The 22,639-nt window shown below is 33.6% G+C and overlaps 1 protein-coding gene across 3 annotated transcripts in view; it reads left to right on the top strand.

The window, feature by feature from the left end:
* The window catches only part of Eps-15 (Epidermal growth factor receptor pathway substrate clone 15), a 74,322-nt gene that overhangs the window by 7,660 nt on the left and 44,023 nt on the right, over positions 1 to 22,639 (top strand). For all 3 annotated transcript variants that reach the window (XM_071598607.1, XM_071598606.1, XM_071598609.1), the window contains 3 exons: positions 6,061 to 6,255; positions 14,226 to 14,428; positions 16,114 to 16,309. In XM_071598607.1, the coding sequence (XP_071454708.1) occupies positions 6,061 to 6,255; positions 14,226 to 14,428; positions 16,114 to 16,309 (594 nt within the window). The remainder of the gene's footprint in view (positions 1 to 6,060; positions 6,256 to 14,225; positions 14,429 to 16,113; positions 16,310 to 22,639) is intronic.

Below are 22,639 nucleotides of genomic sequence, written 5' to 3'. Positions count from 1 at the left end.
ACCTAACATGTAGTGCCAATAACTTTCTGATTTGGTGAACTGACTTTTGTTTGGAAGAAGTGATTTTTCAGTTGGATTTATAATACTCAAGGTCTTATGGTTAATATAATTTTTGCATTCTAGGTCCAGCTTTACTTATAATTAGCACCCAAGGGGTATGAGTCATTAAGGGGTATGCAAAGCTTTATCAATTTCAAAGCAAGGCAATCAAAATTTTAATGAAATTAACAAATTGTGAGAAACTGTGGCAGATGCCACAACAGTAACTTTTTGATGGAGTCATCCGCTAATATGCATTATAATACCACAATTTCAGAGTAAAAATCATTTGCCTTGCCTGGGATATCCCGGTCACCGGTCCTGGTCGTGTAAATTTACCCTTTCTTGCATTCCAAATTCCTATTCTAAGAATTTATATTATTGTTAGTGTTTACATATTTGGAATATCTAGCGATATATGCCTCAAGTGTCTTCATAAATTGTCCTATCCTAATTTTAAAAGGCCCCTCCCATCTTACCTTAAATAATAATTTACATTTTAATGGCAATAAGCCTTAAATTTAAGAATTGTTTTTTGTTTTTAGACTGATAAATTGGCACATGTGTTTCAATGGAAATCAATACCAAGCACATTGTTTGGTTAATGACCACATAGTGTGTAGGCTTGGAATACTCTACTATGTCTTTCATGGGGAAATAAAACTATTTTTTCTTGGAGCATGTTTGATCCAAAGTTCTTATTTTTTATGTGACAGTTGGTATTTTGCAAGTTCTGTGGGAAAATTAGAATAAGAATTATAGTTTTATTTTCCATTAAAATGTAAATGCATGACATGATGCCACCCGTAGACAATGGAAAGATTCCGTAAAACGTGTGTTCATGTTATATAGCCTTTCATTCTGAAAAACAGCAAGTATTGATTCGTGGAATACCTATTCAGTACAGTGCAACTAGTGATTCCTTTTGTAGGTCTGAAATGAAAATGGTATGGAGTTATAATTTTTATGGTTTGGTCCAGACACTTACTCGTAAAAAGATCATTTTTTGTTGCTAACTTTATGATATTGCTTTTTTTGTGCTTCAATATCACTATTTTTCAATAAATTTGTTTGGTGAAATCACAAATGGAGGTTTTACTGGAAAATATTTGCATGTAAGTTCAACGTTGATGGTTTGAGTAAGTTTTAGAATTAAATTTCAAAGTTAGCTCACCTACTCAGTATTTGCGTATATGAACCATACAAGATAAATAATGTTTTTCATAACCGTATAACCCATTTGATTACACTATAATTAAGCATAGAAATAAATGGAGGGTTTTCAATTGTCCAAGGTAGTGGACATTGAAAACCTTCCAAGAAATAATATTCCCATTTAGCCAAAATTAGGATTCCTTTTAACAAATAAATATAAAATAATTTAGTGATAATTTTTTTTACCTTGTGCTCATATGTTGCAGTGTGATCAAGCACATAGTATTAAGAACACAGTAATGGTTAATCATATTTTACTTAAACTATCTATATGTAATTTTTCCTGTAGTTTTCTGCAAATGGTGTATCATGCATTTCATGTATGCCCTCAGAAATCCATTGCATCCTCTCCTAGGTGGTGCACATCTAAAGAGGACGTACATTGAGTTATTTTATTTTGATTACTTTCATGCATTTTTTAGCAAATATTTTTATTCATTGAATGCTTTTTTTTCAAAACACATTTTGCATAATATATATATAGTATACAGGGTACGGCAGTTAAATCCGAGCAAGTGAAACTTTATTTTAAAAGTAAATGTATAAAAAAAATACAAATGAAAATTAAAATCATTTTGCATACAAGTAGTGGTATCTGTAAAGAGTAACATTTCTCAATGTATCCCCCTTAAGCTGTAATGACCGCCACCAATCTTATCCTGAATCAATCACACACACTCTTTAAAACGGCACTGTCCATATTCGGGAATGCTGCTATGATAGTGGTGCCTAGAGATGTGATATTAGGGTGCCTCGTCTTATTGGTAACCCTTTCGACTACAATGCAAACATAATAGTCGAGGGGGTTCAAGTCTGGGCTATTCGGGGTCTGAACTTTTTTGACCAGAACATGTCAATGTTATCTGTGGGCCAGTTTTGGACTAAATGACTCTTATGAGCTGATGCACCGTCCTGTTGAAAGACAAATTGTCTCCATGAGGTCACAGTTACCAGCCACGGTTTCCTGACATTCTTCAAAATTTGCAAAAAAATTGCAAAATTCCTCTGAAATCAGTGCCTGAGCGTTTCCTTGAATGAGGTTTCATTGCCGGGTTAGTGGAACCTTCCCCAGACTTCTTCGAAGCATTATACTTGGCCACAATATGGTAAACAGTTGATACCCAAAGAATCAAACTATTTCACTGGATGAACGCCCAGCACGAACACTTTCAATAATAGCGGCTCTTAGATTGTACTCTGTACGTCACATCTTGGTCATTTTGAGGTTATGGCTGTTAAATAGATACCTATAGCTTTCAAGAATACCAATCGCGACCTCCAGTGGAACTACAATATGTTGGAAAATTCTAATTGAAATTTGTTCGGAGATAACTGCCGAACCCTGTATGTAATACCAAGTACAGTTGTTCTTCCAGTGCTTCTCATCTGATCTTTCCAAATGGTCCTTATCACTGTGATCAATTACTTAAAGAACAGAGGTTCATTTAACCTGCATTCACATTATTTAGTCTTTTTAAAATTTGTCTGGTGATTCGAAAGAAACTGCGGGAGTGTTTAAAGTTGGCTTTAACCTCGTGGACTGTGGCGCCTCGCGCACGACTACGAATGCCTGTGACATTGTATGTACGGTATTTCGTCACAACATCTTGTTCCTTTAAAAGCCCCAAAATTTTCAGAGTTTAAGAGGACGCCTCGGTAGCTTAAGTGGCTAAAGCACTCGACCGGATATTGAGGGATCTGGGTTCGATTCCCAGTCAAGGCGAATGATTTTTACACTCTGAAATTGTTGCATTGTCTGGTGATACCTCATATTACACTAGGTAAATAGATGAACATGTAATAAATTCAATATAAAACCAGGTGAAAGATTAGATTTTAATTTATAATTTTTCATGTAAATTCAATTAAATTTTGAATAGGAAACTTTTTCTACTGTGCATGAGGTCATATCAAATACTTTTGAAACAATGAGAATAAAAATCTAGGATTTGATGAAGATAATTAATATACTTTTGACTTCTGTAACTTTTAATCTAATAACTTGATCATGTGTATATAGTAAACTTCCTCCTATTTGGTGTGGCTTTGAACAATTCATACTTAATCCAGGGGATGAATCACTAAAGTTACATTTATAATTCATGTGAAGATGATCACCCTGCTTAGATATTTACATCCACAATACCTGAGGTGAAATTTCTACAAGCTGGAAATTACTCTGGTTGCAGTTGAGGATAAATAGGGGTGGCTCTAGCAGAAATCTCAGTTCATGTTATCAAATATGCATTTCCAGGTGAAAACATATAAAAAAAGAATTAGAAATTCACAGATAATATGACGTAATAATTTTTAGTCACAATACTTAATTTTAGCTCTCAATTGATCTATAGAAAAGTAAATCTCAATTTAGTGTTACTACTCAAAAAAATGTTAGCACATTTCTAAAATTGTGGCATATCACTCACATAACATGTGATTTAATGCACTTTCTTGCATCATGTATTATCATCTCAGTTCATGTTATCAAATATGCATTTCCAGGTGAAAACATATAAAAAAAGAATTAGAAATTCACAGATAATATGACGGAATAATTTTTAGTCACAATACCTAATTTTAGCTCTCAATTGATCTATAGAAAAGTAAATCTCAATTTAGTGTTACTACTCAAAAAATGTTAGCACATTTCTAAAATTGTGGCATATCACTCACATAACATGTGATTTAATGCACTTTCTTGCATCATGTATTAAGATAATCACTTGTAAATGTTGATTTCGTCTTACATATTCGTAGCACTTAAGAGTGGTAAAACTGAGATTCTGTTTAGTTGTTTGATGGTGGAAGATATTAGTGTATCCCTTCCATGTTTTAGTCCAAAGTGTTTGGTATTTTTACAAGTATGGCTTAACATATTTGATTCTGCAAAGTGTTTTTGTTGTCTAGATTCAAAATATATAATGTCAAGTGTTCAGTCATGCAAGAATGTGGTGCATGTATTTTTTTGTAAATTTTAATTAATGAATAACAACGTTCTTTTGAATGGTTTAAGCCATTTCACTACATAGTGATATATAAATTAGTTAACTTTCATATAAATTTATTCTAAAAGTAATTACCATAGTTTTTTGTTTTCTCCAAGTTTTTGGTTAATTATTTATAATATTGAAAATATATTGACCTACATAAAATGAAAGGCTGAAAGAAAGCTAAATTTCAGTTGGTGAATTTGTCTTTCTTTCTGCCTTCAGTCAAATTTCAATTGGTAAATAGTCTCACTTCAAGTTATCCACTGTTGTACAGGGTTGCATTGAATTGTTGTAAGTATGTCACGCATCTTTCTATTGTGATGTGATTAATAATATGCACACACACAACCTTTATAAATTTTGCCCACTCGATCTTACGAGGGGGTGCCCAAAAATAACGGGAACAATGCTGTGGTTGACTGATTACATATTTCTTCTGCCAGGTGAGGATAGTGATACTCGTTCCAAGTTCTAGGAAGGCATAGTTGTCATCTTTGAAGGTTATATTCAGTCACAACAATTTGTTTTTAAGAGCAGTTTCTCTTGCTCATTTTTCGTCATGGCGGATATAAGTGAACAGTACACAGCAGTGAAATTTTGCATCCTGCTAGGGGAAAACACTACAGAAACTGTGGTGTTGTTAAAAACAGCTTACAAGGATTGTGCTATTGGAAAAACCCTAGTGTATGTAGGGTTTTCTCATTTCAAAGAAGGTGAAAACTCACTTGATGACAAAACTCATTCAGGACATCTGTCAACTTCTAGAATTGACGAAAATGTTGAAAAAGTTTGTTCAGTCATGCTTGAACACTGATAATGGATTACTGAAGAGATAATTAACTTATATGGAATAACGTGGAGCTCGGTTCAGCAAATTTTTTCAGAAGATTTGAAGGTGAGAAGGGTCCCTGCTAAGTTCGAGCCTCGGGTCCTGACGGAACAGCGAAAAAGAATTGAATTGAAACTTGACATGAATTGAAAGACCATCTCTGAACCGACCCAGATTTTTTTCCAGAGTTTTTTCTTGCTCTGTGCGATTGCTTCTTGTTTCTGTAAATGTAAAGGGATGTGGGAGGACAACGTTTTGATGATGTGGAAGTGGTCAAGAAAAAAAACAAGGGAGGAGCTGTCAGGCATCACAACAGACAAATGTTTGAAAAATGTTCCTGGAATGGAATTGCAGGTTAAAAAATATATTAAGTGTAATGGAGAGTACTTTGAAGGTGATAAAATTGTTGTGTAAAATAATGAAATACATAACCTTAAAAAAAATTCCGTTTATTTTTGGGTACCCTTTCATGTTTGAAGTTTCTGTTGACCATATTTTTATGTGGAATTACACCTTGCTTCCTGTGTGTGTTATTTCTGTGAAGTAACTTTTTTCACTAAAAGTCTTGATTTTAACAGTAGCAAACATTTCATTTAATAAAATACACCTTTAAGAAAGTAGGTATAAAATTAATCTTTAAGTTGTATCATTCATTAAAACAGTTCTATATCTTTTTCTTAATTACCTTTTATTGAATATTTTGTAATCCAATAGCAGCGGACTTGAAATTTTGTGAGAACTAATCAAGTCGAATATTGGAGTCTTCATTTTCCTATACTTGGCATGTTTTCCGGGTTCGTATGCTCAAAATGTATTTTTCTTAATAACTTTCACTTCTTTAAAACATTGAATAAGCTATGGGCCAACTTTAGTTTAAAAATGCTGAATTGATGGGATGTAAAAGATGTTACATGTCCGATTTAAATTATCTCTTAAATATTATATTATGGAAAACTCATTGGAGGCATTTCATTTCCTTATTTATAGGCTATGCACCTTGTATACAAAGCACTGGATAAGCACAGTATACCAAATGTATTACCCCCAGAGTTGGCTCCCCCCAAGAAAGTGGACGTGCTAGCTCATAATAATAATAACCACCTGGTGATGGGTTTAGATGGGACCAAATCAGCAGTCATCAATCCTCCAAAACAGCCTGTAGTCACCTCTTCTAACGCGATGGTATGGAGTTGATATTTCTTATTCTTGTACTGATTCATATTTTATGAAAAATTATGCTCTTATTAATTGTTTGATTTCTACATTATCTTAACTCTTGGCTATTCAAATTGCCATTGTATGTAGTGGCTTATCTATGATTGCCTAAAATTGCCAGTATTTTGACTATTGCTTTAAACATGTTTTATTTTTTTTCGAAGAAAACTATATCATGATGCTATTAGAAGTGCTGTTGAAACAAATTTACTGTCTATCCCCATGAGGAACACTGATTTACTCAAGTTTGTCTTGAAGAAATAGGTATTTTGCAAGTATTCCCAAGAAATAGATGAAAGCTTTCAGATATCAAAATCTTCAAAAGCTCAAGTCAAATGGGTGACATATATTTTATAAATGACTGAACATTTTCCTGGTTTTTTATGTAATTTTTTTTCTTTTAATTATTAAATTCACGTGCTTTGATGCATAAGTCGACAGATTAACTCTTCAGGGGCACAGAGAAATTAAACTTGGAATATTTTGATTTATTATTCTTTGTCTCTCAAAATTTCACTTTAATTGCTCAGATTTGTTATGTAAACACCTGGTCCTGCCTTTCTCCATGTTCTAAGTTTGTTGTAATATGCCATTTTAACATGATTTGGTGCCATGGATTAGACACTATGAACTGTAATATGAATATATGGATGACAAGTTGTAAACTATTCTTTGCAGTTTGAATTGAAAATAAGATTGTTCAGTCTAATTGTGACAATTGCAGTAGACTTATTTTTCAGGCAAATCTGAAGAAATCTGGCAATGGGTTTCTATATGGGTTAGTTAAAGCAATCTTTCATGTCCCTTGGACATTTATTAGTAGCACAAAACTTCTTGCTAAACTGTAAAATTTCCATTGAAATAATGACTTCACAATAATTAGATCCTTAAATTGAATCCTTATTTAAAGGGTATGACTTAATGGGAATGGCATATTTTATACAATCCAAAATTTGGGCTGATGAACTGAAAGGGTTTGGCTGTTTTGTCTTATTTTAAGCTATTTCTATGCTATTTAAACATTTTAATGTGTCCAAGTGTGATTAGTAAATGAATTGTTTCACAGAAATTTGGATTTGTTTAGTATTGTTGTGTTCCATTTATTTTATTAAACACTTGGGAGAGTGTCTGATGACAATTCAGCCCTATGAAAGTGATGGAATGACTAATTGTAGGCTTCTGTCATAGAATGGGATTATGGAGTCTGTAATAATTGAATTCTTATATCTCATACCTAATTATCTTATTGTTTCTCATAATATTTTACAAAATCTCGGTTATGGCAAGCAAAATTTAGTAATTTCTTCTATTTCCTTTGTTGAAATTTTATTGATTATAATGAAGAAATCGCTTTTCTTCATAAAAGTGCTTCAACGATTTCAGGTGCATATAAGCCTATTCTTTTGCACTTTATGCATAAGTATATACATATGTATATTCTCATACAATAATTGGTCTTATATGTTGGTTTATCCCCAAATTTGACTCAAAATTTCAATTTTTTTTATGTATCACATGTATTAGAAGGCCCCATTTTTTGTAATTATTAAATGCTACTTTGTATATTCATGTTAATGAATCATATTCGTACTTGTGAACTTAAGTTCAAATGCATATTCTCATATCAGAAGAGCTAAAAGAGATATACTTTAACATTATTAACTGTAGTTATCATGTTATAAATAATCAATTTTAATTTTGATAATTGAAATGAGTCAACCAATATCATTGAAAGTAATATTTTGAGTGTGTTCCACAATGCACCTTCAGTACTGTATACACAGCATTGTATACAATTGTTTGATTTTACCACTGAACTGCTACAAGAAGGCAGCAGTAGTTTTGTGGTAATATATTCAAAAACTGTGATATTGTTATTAAATCGCGGTAATTGCAGTGCATTTCAGCATCCGGCCTTGTTTGAGTTTAACTCGCATCTTAAAGCATGTTTTTTAAACTTATCATAAATACTTCTCTGGTGTACAGTTACCTCTTAATTTTTTCACTAAAATTTTTGTGTTTGAAGGATGACCCATAGCCCAATTTATTGTCTTGAATGCCCCTACTCCCTGCATTTAAACTGTTGAATTTTAGCTGTTACAAATAAATGCCGATTTCCACTGATTCACTCTTTCCCCCTGCCTTTCTGCCTCTTATTTGAAATTGTGTGATAATTGTTATGAAGGATACCATTCAAAGAATTAATCATGGTCATTATGCTGTTGGATTAGTGTTGACATCATGATTGTCTCAAGGAGGCTTCATGAGCTTGCTAGGATGGCATTATGTCCAATGTTAAACTTGTAAAATATTTTTTCTCATTTATATTTAATGATTAATTGATAAATTCTGTGAGGCCAGCAAGAAACATTTTTCAACATAGGTTCCCATAGTCAAAATGCAATAGTGTCAGGTTTGGAATATTGGAATAAAGGTTTATTATGCTGTCATCATTTTCAACACTTTGAAACATCAAGATGAATCTTGTCCAGCCATTTGATGAATTGGAAAGAAATATCTCAATCACTTGGTATTTCTGCTAGGCAATTAAATATGTTTTAGATGCGTAAAAATCTATTGCCATGTTAACAGGTTCTACATTTTAAATGCCAGATTAAAGGCAACTTACATTTATCTTTCATAATAATTGACCAGAAATAATCTTAAGTTATACAGGGATATATTCTAGAATCAGCTGCAATGCCATGCTGCAATGCAGCCTTCTGTTGGAATTTTTACCAATCTGAAACAGATAAACCAGAAACAAACCAAACTGAACAAATATGGAGGCAACCGCCGTCCACAAATGTGACATGGGATTGTAGCCAAGGTGCAACACTTATGCCATCAGCATGTCTGGGATTCAAAATTCAATTTTTTTATAAAGATAAATTTCAAATCTTGAATCTGTGGATTCAATAGGATTTTTTTTAAATTCCCAAATCCTCATTTCATCCTTAATTTTTATCATTAATTTTTTATTTTGTTTCTCAAGGAAGCTGTGATGTTGCTCAGAAGCTAGTAAACCATGATATTAGGCATTGGTATGTTTAACAAATGTAATATATTTTTGATACAGAAGAATTAAAAATTCATTTTAAAATTCAAACAATTTATAAAATTTCTGCTGATAATGAAGATGTTTTCAATCCATAGTTGTCAACCTCACATATCCATGGGTACCTAAGGATGATACCTTTGTAATGAAATACCTGTTTGCCATAATAAATGGGGTTAAAATTGGCATTATTGAATTTAATTTGAGCTAAAAACCATACAATTCATCAGGCATAGTTTGTTTCAAATATGCATGTATATTTTTAATAAAATAACTCAGTATTATTATTTGTGTTTTAGATGTATCCACCTTGGAAATACCATCAAGTATGGTGATAGGTATGATAAAAAACATTAAAGAACAGGGAAGTTTGTAGTTCCCAAAGCTCATTGGTATGATATGCATTCTGATAAAGGATTATAGATTTCAAAAACCTTTAAAGGTGTTCATGTGGGAACCTGTTTCAAAGAATTGATACAAGTGATAAACTATAAAATGTCAGTCTTAAGATAAATTATTTCTGGTGATCAGGTCTTAATGCATATAGACAATAAGTTGAGCAAAGTGGATACTGATTATCTGCTAAAAGTCTTTTCGGCCAAAAACATTTTCAGCATTCTATCCTACTTTGCTCATATAATTGATTTTCATTATATGTGGCTAACTTTCATCCTATTTAATGTACATTCATCTTTGACTCGTATCCTTCATTCAACAGTCCTTTGACATTCTTTTAAGAATCGATGTTATTTTATCAAAACCGCCCAAAGAAAGTATATGGATTGCTTCATTTTATTATATCCAATGGTCATAATCTTGTTTTTCTCAATTTTATCTTTTCATTTCTGTTATTTCAATATTATTGTAAAAAATATTGTGAGCAACTGTACGCATGCAACCTCACCCAAATCATATATTATACATCATTAATTAAAATAGAAACTTGAAGGTGCCAAAATTATGTAGCTACGTTTGTTTATATACAAGTTGCTGTTTACCTGTAATAATAGCTGCAATTCAAATTGTTCATTTTTTGATGAGATGGTTAACAATGAACAATGTTTGCCAGAGTGTGTACATATTTTCATATACTGAAATTAATTGTTAAAAATAAATTGAGTCTAAGAACATAATTGAAGATATAAATTTCAAAGAGGAGATTAATTTAGGACTCCTTTTGTCGTGGACAATTGTGTGCTAGTGTTGATTGGGGGAAAGATGTGTGTCTTATATGAATGTAAATTTCCATCTATATCACACCTTATGTGACTGATTACTAATCTCAAGATAACCTACAGTGATAAATTTCTAGGTTTGATTCTAAATGGCACAAGTCATCCAGTATATAATTCACTTATATAATTTTGCAGGAGGTAAGGCTTTGAATATAATTTAAAATGTTCCTTGTAAATCTTGACGTTATTTTCTTTAATTTTTTTACCTTCAGATTTTCAATGGCATCATCTGCCTGCCTTATCAGTGTGGTGGCAGGTTTGAAATCTGTCTAGGTAATAGAATTTACTCCAATGGTAGGAAAATAATGAAGCATGTTGAGTTAGGTAAATTATAAGTGGCTAGAAAATTTTGTTTATCAAGACATTCATTCCATTCTAGTTTTTGAATTAGTCGAATTGGTCATTAGAGTTCGCCCAAGGGTTTGTTGCACTGCAGTGAAGTTTTAGAGAAATGCTTTCGGATCAGATTTGGTCAGCTTAGAGTCAACGATAGAATTAGGCTGTAGGAAACATTTAGTATTTCTGATTTACCCTTTGTAAATAATAATTGCTTGAAAAAGATAAACGAAATGAAAACAGTAGAAAGGATAAATTTGTTCTTGGCAGGTGTAAGTGCTGAATGTATGGTTGTCTATGCTACTTGATTCATGACGGGACTAGTTTCGGCTATAGCAGAATGAAATTGGTTCTAAGAGCCTTAAGCAAAGCTAATTCTTAATTTTATAGAATCTATGGAAGATTTTTGACCAGTTTTGGTATTGCCTAGAATTTAGACAAATGTACCGTTAATGCATGCATAGCTTACATCGTATTTTATGCAATAACAAAGGAAATGGTCTTTTTATTTTTCTTCGGGAAGAAATTAACTGTATTTGAAGGCGATTTTTCTGTTTTTCTAGTAACTAATGACAGTCAAGATAAAATTTTTGTTGGTGATATATTAAAAAGACATTATTCCTCATTTTATTTACTCATTTTACAGTCCCCTCTGCCTTGATAAGTAGCCTCGAGCTTTAAATCCCAGAATCCGCCTCCCTTCCATTCTCTGCTTCCAAACTGTGGATTTATTAGTTGTCTCTTTTAATATATGAAATTCTCACTCATTTAAAGTGTTCTCCTTAAGTCACCTCAAGTAGGGCTCAGAATACCACTGGATAAAAGTCTTCTATCCCCATGAATCAAACCTGGGCCCCCTGGGTGGGAAGCCAGTACACTAGAAACTGCATCATCTTGATCCCCCCTTACAATATTTCACTGCAATGTGTTATCATTAAGATACAATAAGCCCTTACATACCAAACACAATTTTTATTTTGCCTGATGCATAAGCATGGAATTTAGGTATGTAAAACAGCTACATCCTGTACTAAATGAGGAAATTGGTGGGGAGGTATTCAAATTATTTTAGATAACTAAACTTGGTGGTACTGGTGTACTAGTCCCTTTTTGGGAATGGAGATTCCATGGTCCTAAATTGGGTGGAGGATTAGCTAGTTAATGAAGACAAAGCTCCCCTTATATTGCCAATTTGAAAGAGTTGCTGGGTGAAATCTAGGTTTAGACTTTTGGGATAAAAAGAGGGAGTTAATACAACCCTCAATGAAGTAGTTAATGGTGACACGGCCAACTTACATATTAAAAGGTTTCCCTAGTTGGTACCCTTACAAGTCTTCTCCTCCTCTGATCTTCTTTCTACCCTCACCACGGCAATAATATCCACTCCCCATTGTGCAATTCACTGTTGCAAAACTTGTATTTGGTATATATAAATGAGTTTTCATTTTTTCTTGAAAAATCTTAAACAACTATCTGTGTCAATGATTAAATTTTCCCTAGTGAACATGTTATCCAGGTCCTATCCTATCAAAACTGGTCAAAAATAGTTCTATTATGTGAAATGGCTATATTTTCTTTTTTTTGCCCAAAATTTCTCATGCATATAATAATAACAGGCTTGCAATAAACAGTGGTAGCCCAATGCAAATGGCAAGTTTTACCATTAAGTGTGTTAACTTTTCAAGATTTTGGAAATTGACATGTCAAAGGCTCAAGTTAAGAGTTAGCTTGGGGGCAAAGAATTAAAATTAAATGATTACATCCTGAAAATATTATGAGAAGGCTGTGAATAGGTTTTATTTATTTTATACTCTATTGAGTACCAAAATGGGGATTTGAATTAAGCAAATAATGATTGTTTCTCTTCATATCTTTTGCTAATGTGGTGTGTGTTTGTAAATTCAGGAATGTCTTCATAGCTCTAATTAATATTAATTTTCTCCATAGAGTTATTAACTCTCTTGATCAATTGTGAAATCTCAACGTATTTATTTTATAATAGCCATTGGCACCAGTACAGCGGTTAAAAATCTGAAACGATTTGGAGATTTTTGTTCATGTTACTCATAATGGTCTTCTTAACTTAATGAATCATCAAGGATTGGAATGCTGGTTGGAATAATGGACTTGCAAGAATTGTTCCCCAGATAATCTTATTTCAGTAACTTATAAAAGTCAGAGTGACATCTCTCTCTCTTAAATATTGAATGAATAATTTTCTCAGTTTTTTCTCTGCTGCGTTTTGTTGAGAAAACTAGTTGTATGAACTAAAATAAATTATGTAATAAACAAAAGTTCACTTCAAAAGAGCTTCAACTCTCACAGCAGTACATTACATAATTGCAATCATCGTTTGATGCAGTTTCAACACAACTTTTTTAAAATATTACAACATTAGCCTTTAATTATGGTAAAATTTTGATATGTGCATTTAAATCATATTTTCTGTAAAAATCTCAAGTCTAAGATTTATTTAGAACAATACAGCAAATGTTTTTCACTTATGGTCTTTTAAGGGTGTCTTTCTTTCAAGGAATGGCACATCGTGTTAAAGCTAGATTGTAATAGTGGGATGGTGTCCTTTTCCTTAACAATGTCCCATGATCCTTAAACAAATCACACCTACACATTCAGCTGTTAAATGACCAAAGCAAAAACACATGGGAACATAATTGGAAAATGTAAGTTCATTCGAATTTCGACCTAATCAACCTGGCCACCAATTCCTAAAATAAAATTCCTCGAGGCTGTCTGCCCCTAGTTACTTGATCATTTCACTGCTAATTTCTTTCATTTAATCTCTCTTTTTTAATCATGACTCCAGCGAACCATGGGGATAAAACCAACAAGTGATAGGTCATAATATTGAGGGAAGGGAAAGAGAAGGTAGTAAGAGATGGAGAATCAACTGCCAATGTTATTGACAATTTTTCCTGAGCAAGACAAAATTAAAGACCCATTAAAAATTTCTATCCTTGTAAACATATAACTTGGAAGTCATTTATTATTAAGATTTTTTCATTGAAACCAATTTAGTCAGCATTAAGCTAGGCTTTCACTAATGTTTAAAAACGCTACTTGAAAGAAAATTTAGTTATTGTAATAGGGGGATGTAACTGCTTTATTTTATGTTGCATGAATTAAATTTCCTCTAATTTGTGCCTAAAAATATCTGTAGTCAGGATTTAATGAAATGTTGAAGCAAAATTATGTTACTTAAGTGTACAGAAGGATTTAGAATAAGTTTTTATAGTGACATTTTTAATTAATTTTTAGTATAAGCTAAGTGAATTTTATTCCTTTTACAGCCTTCTGCAGCACCTGTTGCCTCTGTTTTACCTTTGGTTACTCCAAGTATGCCGAATTGGGTTGTTACTGGAGAGGAAAAGGCAAAGTTTGATGTCCTCTTCAGGCAAACAGATATAGACAGAGATGGTTATGTTTCTGGAGCTGAAATCCGAGATGTGTTCCTTCGCTATAATGTACCACAACCAGTATTGGCTCAAATTTGGTAGGCAAATAATTCCTTCAATTTCTGTATTATGTTTTTCTTTTAGTGTTAAAATGTTTTTCTTTGAGTGGACCTAAAGGCATTGTTTTGGCCAGTTTTTTATGGCATCGGTAAATCTTAATTTCATGTCAAGAATGACATTTTAGGGGTATTTCTTTAGATCATATTAAGAAAACTGTCAGGTTAAAGATGGAGTCTGCCTGTAAAAGTAGGAAGTCATAGTTAACCTCATTTATCCCTTGTACATAAAAGTAAAAGAGGGCAGCTCTCCCAACTTGGCTGTCGCCAGAGGTTTTAGTTTAGAAGAAAGTACAATTGTTATTTAGAAAAAGTATTGGTAACGAAAATCATGTAATGGAAATTATGTCATTACATGAAACTAGATAAACCTTGCTATTAGTTTATTCTTATGAGTGAGTTTTTTTGTTTTACATTCATCACAGTCTTCTGTCTGAATTTGTATCCCATCAAGGTACCTTTTAGTTTCTTAGTTCCACCCCACTTGTCCCAATTTAGCTGAATGCAAAGTTAGCCCCACAGACCTTGTCTCTAGTCTATGGGGCTAATTAGACTCATAATATTTCATGAATTTAATGGAGAAAAGGTGGTGTGGTGGACGTATTGGCTTGAGAAGCTTGCAGGTTCAAATCCAGTTTATACCTCTCAATAGATTGGCTCAATTTAAGTTAAATCTTGGCTTGCTTAGTTTGGTTTGGTTCAGTATCTACCATATCTGTCCAAATATAGAGGCTCGCTCTCATATCAAAGTGAAAACTCCATATTACAAAATCTAAGGGACCCAGAAACAGAAATGTTCGTTGAGAGGAAGGCAGGTTTTGTAAGTGGAGACATGGAATTTTTACATTTTATGTAGGAGTAAAAATGCATCAAGGTTTCATTCACAAGTTATGGAATAATCACAGTAGTGCACTCGATAAACTTTTTAAGTCAGTATGGTTTTCAACAAAGGAAGCCAAGTCAATTGAATGACTTCATCTTCATATGTGTTTCATGGCTTTGGAAAGTATGTCTAATTGTAATGGTGTAATACTTGTAGTGTAGGTCCTCCTCGACGTTTTGATGCCTCATCTTTTCACTTACACCAACAACCAACGACAATTACCAGATCAATTGCCGTGGATCCTGAAAAGTGAACTCCCGAGTCTGATAGATGTCGTCGGGTATCTTGGCAATGCACTCCTTCGAGTGAGTTTTCTTCACTGGTGTTGCAAAACCATTGTTGGACTTTGCTGACTCATTATACTCGGTGATAACATTATGTATCATCGATCTTGGTTACTTGAAAAACCAAATAATTTTTCTCACAGATCAACCAGTGCGTACTTTCAATAATGGCGGCTATTCGGTAATACTCTGCCCTTGTTCTCAATAGTGTCACTGTTTTGAGGTTATGACTGTTCAGTGCATATGTAAAGCTTATTGAGGCGCCAATGCAACCTCTACATATGGAAAAAAACGTTGGTAATTTCTAAGTTAACTTTGTCCGGCTGCACATGCCATGCCCTGTACATAATTTATGACATGATTCTCAATGGTAAATGAAAAGGAAAAACTTGCTTCCAGGTGTTTTTTTGTAATTCATTGCATGTACAACAAATTAGCTTTACCTTTAGTTGTAAAATGCTCTCTTGCAGTTTTGTTACACTGTTTAAATTGACTTTTAGGAGCTTGTGTGACACAAAGCAGTTAGGGAAGTTGAACTGTGAGCAGTTTGCCTTGGCCATGTGGTTGATAGGACGGAAGCTGCAAGGTATAGATCCTCCAGCAGCCCTTACACCAGAAATGGTACCACCTACAATGAGGCCCAAGCCAGCAGGGGTAAATTCCAGTTTACCAACAGCAGCTGCTCCTGGAGTTACCGTGAGTGTTGCCTGTTTCCTTTTGTGTTTGTGTATGTTTAAGTTAAAAAATCTACTGTAAAATCTTTATTAAACATTTTTGTACCTTGCACCACCAATATTTTACATTGTAGGTAGTATGAGCTACATTCAGTGTAAGTTTTTAATCTACATTAATGGTGGCTGTCCCCCAATAGGGAAATGTATAATTTACCTTTGCTTTCACCTAATCACAGTTGATATTGATCTCCCCTATACTTTCCTTTTGAAGAAAGTTTCCATTTCATAAAACACAATTACCAGATACTCTCAGAATATGAGCCAAATATATTCTGTTCATTCATTCTAATACCCAAAGTCATTTAATAACTGTTCACTCTTTCATGTAGCATTTATCGGCATCACAAAGATAGTTGATAAATAAGCTTCAAAGGTGTATTACTCCCAGATCCATTGTTTGGATCTCAGATGTTTTGTTAAGAGGCATAGACTACTCATATTTGGGTAAAGATAATTTCAATGCACTAAATACTCAGATGCATGATCTAAAACTGGTAAATTCTTGTAAGGAATGCTCTTATCTAAATAGTTGGTCATTACTTCAGAGGTAAACCATTTCATGAACATCTTCAAACTTTGTGAAGGTCTTCATTAATCTCTTAATGAACCAGTGATGAAGAAATGTTTTGTTAACATTCTTCATCATGTTCAGGTATTAACTGTGATAAATCATAAATGATTTCAGTTTATGGCTGTGTTTCCCCTGGCAAAAGCTTTATCTTTCATAGTTTTAAAACCTTGTCTAATTTTTAGTCCCTTTGCAGACAAATGTGTGATTTGGCATTTTTTGGTTTGAGGCAGTTTTTACAAAGGAAAGTTACTTTACCATTCAGAAAAATAAAAATCCACTTAAATTGTTACAATTCGTTTATTATTAAAACCTAATGAAATATTTTTGGCAGACAAACAAGTACGAACGAATTTGAACATTATGATTTAAGGTAATATCTCTTTGTTGGCAAAATTCAATTTTCTTACATGCACTTCTATGTATTGATGTAATTGATAATTCTGTCCGTTAAAACTGGAGTTGATAGTTGCATCTGTTATTTCCAAATATTTTGCTCTTTCTCTCACAATCTTATCCATATAGATAACAGAATCACCACCATTCAACTGATTACTCTTATTAGAGAAATGTAAAAACCAGCAAAAAAATGGAAAGGCAATGAAAGTCATCCTCACTAAAATAATATCATTAAAATTAGTATTTCTCAATGTTACCTAAGACTGTGTTATCAACTTGACAGATAAAGAGATCATTTTTATGATTTTTAATTTTCTCATTTAGTTCTTATAACTAATTTCTTGGGTGAGATTCCTTTTATCATCGGTTATGTTGTTCTTTTCAGTTTTCATTACTTTTCTTTGTGATACTATTTGCCATTACTTTCAAAAATATGTACACAATCACTCCAAGAATTAAAATCATAATAATCAATGCTAAATGGTGGTTGAATGTAAATTTTACTTTTTTTATCACATGCACTTTCATTGTTGCAATCAGATGATCACCATTCCAACAGCTGCCGATTAAATGATAAAGAAACATTTTAGATTTAATAGCCAACTATTAAACTTTTAAATAGTCGAACCAGTATTATTTTGATATTTGTTTTTATCATATCTTTGATAGTTTACCTGTAAATATTTGCATCTTGTAGCCTCAGTGATTGAATGTGAAAATGGTCTCTAACATCAATAAATAACCTTCCTTTGGACATGGTCTTAAGTTCTCTAGAATTCACTGTCAGATTTCCAATTTTCCAAAGGGGTGATTGCTCATCCACTGATGTACTATATTTTTTTAATGATGAAAGAAAATAATGGAACACAATTAGCTGTTTACCCACGTCTAACATTATGATAATGTGAAAAAGAATTCTTACCATGAATGAGTATTAAATGAAATGCTACATGGCATGTTTCAGTAAGGCCTTAGGAAAAAATAGAAAAAAATTATTTTAGATAGATTTTTGTTTAATTTTCAACATAACCTCCTTTGAGCTCTGTACACTTTTCCCAGCATTAATAAGTCCAAAAAGTACAATTTTGGAAGGTCCTCAAAATAGGCATGTTTGATGGCAAAGACCTCGTTTGATATGAACAGTTTTCTACCGAGCCAAGTTTGGATATTAGATAATGCCCTTGGGGGTCAAATCCGGTAAATACAATGGATTTTATAATAATTTGAATTTGTAATCCATAATTTTCGCCATCGAAACTGCACAAGTTGACATGTGCATTGTCTTAATGGAAGAGAATTTTTTTGCCAAATGAGGATGTTTTTCTTGATGACTTAGTTCAACTGGCGCAACAACTGTGCCTGGGAATCACGTTTTTGTTCTCCTCTTTCTTAAGTCCTCGAGGAGTTGAGCATTTCATGAAGGCTCTCTCTCTCTTAATATCTTGTATGAATATTGAAGTGAAATTATTTCCACACTCTTGGTGTGGAATTACGAAGTCAATAATTTCATTTAACTTCAATATTTTATGCAAATTTCATAAAGTTACGCTGGAGAAAACAAATTTTATCTTGCATAGATGTTGTTGAGATGGCTGCAATGGTGTATTCCTGATTGCCACTCACGGTGTAACCATTTATTGCCAGTCTATATATCATTTGATAAATTTTCACCATCATTTGTGACAGCTTAAATATTAGCCCCTAAATAGTATCATGCTATTGTACAGTGGATGGAAATTTTAAAAGTTGTCATTAATCGTTATGATAAAATTGTTCCTTCATTTGGAAGTATTTTTTTTTTTCTTCATTCTAAGATAATTAAGCATTCTTTGGCTTTCATTTTCATTGTATTGCCATTTTGTTTTTCTAGTTAAAGTTTTCATGTACAAGGTGTGATCAAAAAAGACAGGACTGATTTAATAACTTGTTTATTTCGATAGATACAGCTTAATCGAACTTTTTGCCCTCAAAGTACATGCCTTGGCTGACGACACACCTTTGCCAACACTTCTTCCAGCTCTTGAGCCTTGCCTGATAAGCCGCCTTAGGGATCCTCTTCAGGTCCACCGTGCAATTAGTTTTAATGTCTGCAATAGAGTCAAATCAGCACCCTTTCAAGGTTGATTTTAACTTTGGAAACAAAAATAAGTCTAATGAATCCACGTCTGGAGAGTAGGGTGGCTGTGGGATCACAGAAGTTCCGGTTCTGGCAAAAAACTCGGTCACGATCATGTGAGCCGGCGCGTTATCGTGGTGGAAACACCATGCATTGTTTCTCCACTTGTCTGGCATCTTTTGGGTCACTGTGACCCTCAGCCTCTACATAACCTTTAAGAAGGGGAGCTTTCTTTGGTCTTGGAAAATGAGGACCTTTCCACTGAGAAGACTGGGCCTTTGTCTCAACATCATAACGGTAAACCCAGGTTTTGTCTCCGGTTACGATGGTTTCAAGAAACTCTGGGTCAGCATTGGCTTGATCCAGGGATTCCTGACAAATGCCCACATGTTTTTGTCTCTGTTCATCAGTCAGTACCCATGGGACGAATTTTGATGGGACGCGCGCCATGCCAAAAATTTCTGTCAAAATTGTCTGACAAGATCCAAAACTAATGTTCACTTCCTTGGCTATTTCCCTAACAGTTAAGCGGTGATTTGCCCGCACCGAATCATTCAACAATTTGACCTGGTAGGGGTCTGTGGAAGTGGAAGGCCGTGCCGTTTGCGAATCTTCATCTGTAGAGGTTCTGCCCGATTTAAGACCAATGTACCTCTCAAAATACTGGCTTTGACTCATAGCTAAATTAACAAAGGCTTGCGGAATCATTCCAAATGTCTCCGCAGCACTCTTTTCAAGTTTGAAACAAAATTTCACGCACACACGCTGTTCCTCTAGCTCCTTCATTGCTACTGTTGCATTTGGCGCCAAGCAGGTTAAGATAGATACTGCTGCTGCTGCGTAACGACTCGACATAAACAAACTCAATACTGCTCGTATTAGCTGTCAGATGTGTCGCTAGATGGTGCACTGCGTCTCATTTCGATCCGTTGAATGGTTCGCGGAGAATAAAATCAGTCAGGTCTTTTTTGATCACACATTCTATATGTGATCAGTGGGCTTTCGTCATCTCATTATTGAAACATTCCAATTCTGCCATGTTTGTTCAACATTATTTAAATAATGATTATCTCTTGTCATACAAGGCATCTTCTATACAACTTTCATTTCTCATCTCTCCCTTGAAAGATACTTTTTCTTTGGTGTCCGCACTTGTTGTAGCAACGTGTATGAATGTTATCTCAAAGAGCCTCAAGTCCTGTGTGCTGTTCCATTCTGGCCCTCTACCTTCTACATTTCTTCAGTTTCATTCATTATTCCATTAACTTAAGTGCTTCATGTGTAATCCAAAGATGTCTTGGTCTGTTCCCTTGATATCCGTTAGTTTCTTTTCCTGCATTGATAAATGCTTTTGTCACTTATTCTATTTTTGTCAAATGTATAATCTTGATTTAGTTCTGTTGTCACTGTATTTTGTTTGATTTAATTCTGTTAATTACAGGATTATGGTTTGAATTACAATAATGCTGCTCGAGGTAGAGCTTACCGTTTCCTTTATTATATTTTTTTAAAAGGTTAATTTACCAACCTTGGGCATTTTAAAGTTACATCGCTTTGAGTATCTTGGAAAATCACTATTCGCTTGACTGGTAGGGCCATTGGTGGGATGCTTTCCAGGGTGTCATAATATATTTTATCATTGGTTCCATCTGTTCCTGTGTTATCACTCTGACACTGCAGCTGAAATTTTTTAAGGCATCTTATGACTAACAACTGTATAATTCAAATGGTCTGATAATTCATTAGAATACAAGCAATGATGTGTAATTTTTGCTGGCTCACGTTTATACTTAAGCTCATTAAATTGTCTAATTGTCAGTAATAAAAATGCTCAATGAATAGATATATTTCTCCTTTGTTTGTGTTAGTATTAAAATCATCGAAAAACATAAGTATCTGTGTTAGTTTCAACCAAAGGCAAATACAACTGGTTGTCCAACCTTAGCTCTCACATGTACAATATTTCATAGTTCATTATGAAATCATAGAAAGTATGTATTTCATTCTGCGGGTTTCTAATTGAATAATCAGTATTTGTTACTTAAAGTGTATATCTGTCCATTTCCTTTTTCTGCTGGCCATGAATTTGTTCAGATTTGAAGCCATCTTCTACCACTAAATCATTTGAAACTGCATCATATTGAAACATCTCACTGTCGTAGGCCATGAAGGGCTTGTACAGGTATGATATCCTGCAGGCACATTTTCTTAAGGATTTAAACTACTGAATATCAGTTTTGCCAACCAATTGATAATAGATATAACTAATTATATTTGTGTCTGAGGAGTCACGATAGTCCAGGGGCAGTGTGTTAGACTACTGACCAGAGGACCTGGGTTCATTTCCCAGGCAAGCGTCTCTGGGCACCCTCAGCTCCACCCAAGCTTTGTTAATTTCGGGCTCCGTGTCTTCCTGTGAAACCATAGCCGGCACAGAGAAAGGAACCGGCCTCCCTACTCTGATGCCATATTGGGCACAATTATAATATAATAGCCACGATTATGTTCCATGTTTTGCAGTTTTTAAAGTTTAGTTATTTGGAAAATTAATTCATTTTTAGGACAAATAGTGGCATGAGCCAATATTCCATGAATGGGAAAAAACAGTAGTGATTGGAACATAATTTTTGACATTTTTTTTAATTTCGAGATTCTGTCCTTGATTTTTTTTAGATTTAGAATTTAATTCTTATTGAACAAAATATAGTTAGGTTCAAGTAAAGTTTATTATAGAAAAAATCTCAACTGAATCTTACCTTACAAAATGCAGTCATTATTTCATTTGGCCGTTCTTCTAAACTTTTCCAGTTAAGAGTTGGTATTAATTGTGAATGACAAGGTATACCTTTTTTACCAAAGATACTAAGGAATTCTGTTATCTCATTATTAAATTTTTTGCTATCAACACTTTTGATTTTATCATCATCATTTGTAGAATTCAGAGAACTGTTGTGATTTTCTGGAAATATAAAGCAAAGGAATGTATGAGAAAATGACATTTTTTGCTAGGTTTTTTGTGTGAAGGTTTTAAAGTCCCCTCAATGCCAATGTTTAACTTCCTCTGTTACAGATTTCTTTGGGGAATATTAAATGTTCATACCGGCCACAAATATAGCTACATTATTATAACAATTGCAAGATAGATTAAACTATGAAACCACTAGCCTTTCTGTGAATATTTTTCCTGCTAAATTCTCCTGTTATATTTT

Source organism: Hetaerina americana, unplaced genomic scaffold, assembly GCF_022747635.1.
Source record: "Hetaerina americana unplaced genomic scaffold, ioHetAmer1.1.p SCAF_10, whole genome shotgun sequence".
Taxonomy (NCBI): Eukaryota; Metazoa; Arthropoda; class Insecta; order Odonata; family Calopterygidae; genus Hetaerina; species Hetaerina americana.
Note: the sequence above shows the minus strand (reverse complement) of the source record. Positions and strands in the feature narration are given on the sequence as shown.